The sequence below is a fragment of the Nyctereutes procyonoides genome, unplaced genomic scaffold (assembly GCF_905146905.1).
Source record: "Nyctereutes procyonoides isolate TBG_1078 unplaced genomic scaffold, NYPRO_anot_genome, whole genome shotgun sequence".
Classification (NCBI taxonomy): Eukaryota; Metazoa; Chordata; class Mammalia; order Carnivora; family Canidae; genus Nyctereutes; species Nyctereutes procyonoides.
In genome coordinates, this window is record NW_026575148.1 from 11,497,619 (window position 1) to 11,500,478 (window position 2,860).

Sequence of the window (2,860 nt, forward strand, 5' to 3'; positions counted from 1 at the left end):
AGGCATATTTTTGCAATGTGTACTTGTGAATCGTCTCTGAACATTCAAAATATGGCTTCAAAAATTGCAGAGGGATTGCAGCTCTACTGAAATGAACTCAGATATATACAGAAAAGGAAAATTTTCTTTTCTCAAGAGCTGAGCTGATCGCTTTTATAAGCCATCACAGAGCTCTATTAGTAGAGAAATATGTCTTTACCATTTTAAATAATCCTTTGATTGAAATATTCTTCTTTCACTGTAAATGATTCTTTTGGGTAACTGGATATGTAGTTAATCCTTCAGACTTCCATCACTTCCATTTCTCCAAAATGCAGATAGGCAAATGAAGTGAATCACAGGACTAGTGCTTGGTCCTGATTGTCACCTGGGAGCTTAGGTAGTGGGAATGGCACTGTCCAGTTTTTCGGTGACTCACAAAGTACACAATGTCCTTCTCAATGCTGCACGCTTCCAAGCTCCTACGGACTTCTTCATACACATCATCGCTCGTGTCACATTGTTGTGACAGCTGATTCAGGTGTAACCACAATGCATTCCGAAAGAAGTTTATTCGTTCACATTCTTGAGCTTCAAAAATCTCGCAGGCCTTGATGTGCTCACTCTGCCAGTCTTCACGGACCTTGTCCAGAGTGTTGATCTGCATCATGTACGTTTTGTCCGAGTCTTCTACTGCGGTCTTCGCAGTTGCCAGTTTCACAAAAAGCTTTTCTTGTTGCTTCACGTTTACCAGGTTGGCACTCCGGGGGACAGCCTGCTCTGCTTCATCTTTGTCTCGGCATTTCTGCTCATAGTTCTTCTTTGCATCCATGGTTTTCTTGAACTGTAAGCTCTTTTGTTTATGCGCAGTATCCATTAAAAGCTCTTTTTCCGTTGTAGCTTTTGCTTCTCCCTGAATTCTTCCATCTTCCTGGCCTCTTCTCTTAGGGTCTGGGCAAGCTGAATGTGACATTGTGCCACACTGTCTATCTGCTGCTTGAAGACTTCCAGGGCCCGCTTCAGGGTGTTGATCTCCGACTGTCCACAGGGCTTCTCCCTAGAGAGGTTGAGAAAGTCTTTGCCATATTTCTCTTCAATTGATGCCCTTTCTTTTAAAAAGTCTTCAAACTCTTTGCAGTTCTTGCGGCCGTTGTTCAGGTGCTGGATGATGCAGTCGTAGCCCGCGGTGCAATCTTGCCAATACATGTCCACCTGGCCTCTCCACATTGCCATGGCTTCCTTAAAACTTCGTGGCTGGATACAAAGTTTAAATATTCTGAGGAAAAGGGCAAGGTAAAAATGGCTTTGCGTTTTTGAAGCTAGCTTGGAAACTCATATATCATAATTTACATGACATTGATTAATTAGAAATAAGTCATTAAGGCCAGGCCATATTCAAAGGGAGGGGAATTAGAATCTACCTTTTGATGGAGAGAAATGCCAGTGAGTTTGCAGGCATATTTTTAAATTATAATCTGCCATCCATTTCTATTCTTCCCACATGTCAAATATACTAACCCCTCTCCCAAGACCATCTCATTTATTATGGAATCACGTTCAGCTTAAAGTTCAACATTTCATTATCTAAATTATGTCCAGATGTGGATGAGTCTTCTCAGGTACAATTCCTTCAGTACAGCCCCTCTAGAACAATTCCCCTATGTCTGAAGACTTGAGAACTATAAAGACAAATGGCCTATTCTTCTGCAGTACCACCACCAGCTGCCACTCCCCACTCCCCCAAGTGATACAAGATGGTGAGACTGGCCTAGGATAGCTATTATAGACCATCCCATTCAAAAAAGGGGAACATACAAAGATTATACACATAAAGCAAGTTTAAAATCCAGCCAAGTCCATCCTGCCAGCTATTTGATGAGAGCTCAATTCTATGGCCTAGGGATGTTTCTGTACAGCTCTTGGATTCACCCTCAGGGTTCTTGATTCTACTGTCTGAACTCCCATTTTGTTTTCCAATAGAAATGATTTGTATTTGCAGCTGAACAGTTTTCTCAGCATGCACGATTCCCATACTAGTTCAAAGGCCAATACACTTTGTTTTGCCTTTTAGTTTAAGCTGGCAATGTTTTGCCAACATGTTATCTTAAAATTCTTGGATGTTTTCTGTAGGTATTAATAGCATTTATTCCACTAGACAAAAGCCACACTCACAATTCTCATCAAGATAAGTCCATCCCTATTATTAAAAAGTAAATCAAAGAGCACTAAAATAGTTACGTTTATTTGATCAAACATGGATATGAATCAGGCAGTTCCCAATAAAAGTGGTTAGGAATGTTCCACTGACAAGAGCTAGGGACAAGATTACTACAGAGAATGCACAGAAGCAAAGCAAAGCAGTTATTGGATGATTATAGTTTAAGCAGCTGCCTTATTTGATAGTCTCTTGTCTGTGATTGGTTGTTCTCAGTTTTCACTTCCTTGGATTTGAGTGCATTGACTGACTTAGGTTTGCCTATATAGGCTGCCAAGGCGTTAGAGCCACCCAGAATTTTTCAAAGTTATTTATTTATTTATTTATTATTTATTTATTATCATTCATTCATTCATTCATTATTTATTTATTTATTTATTTATTTATTTATTTATGAGAGAAAGAGACCATGAACAGGGAGGAGGGCAGAGGGAGAAGCAGGCTCCCTACTGAGCAGGGAGCCTGACATGGTGCTCTATCCCAGGACTCTGGGATCATTACCTGAGCCAAAGTTAGATGCTTAAAAGCTGAGGCACCCAGGCACTCCCAAGCCAACTATCGAATGATCTCCTTGTTTAATTACTTTAACACTGTCTTTGGCTTCCTGTAAAGTTTTGAGGAGAGGCTCTATTATGTAATGAAGAGAATCAATTTGGCATGACATTA

The 2,860-nt window shown here is 40.3% G+C and overlaps 1 protein-coding gene across 1 annotated transcript; it reads right to left on the bottom strand.

The window, feature by feature from the left end:
- Positions 1-343: 343 nt before the first annotated feature.
- Positions 344-1,212, bottom strand: LOC129501638 (proline-serine-threonine phosphatase-interacting protein 2-like). The gene is given in 2 exon segments (XM_055312800.1): positions 344-867; positions 870-1,212. Coding segments are annotated over 2 exon segments (867 nt in total).
- Between the last annotated feature and the right edge of the window lie 1,648 nt (positions 1,213-2,860).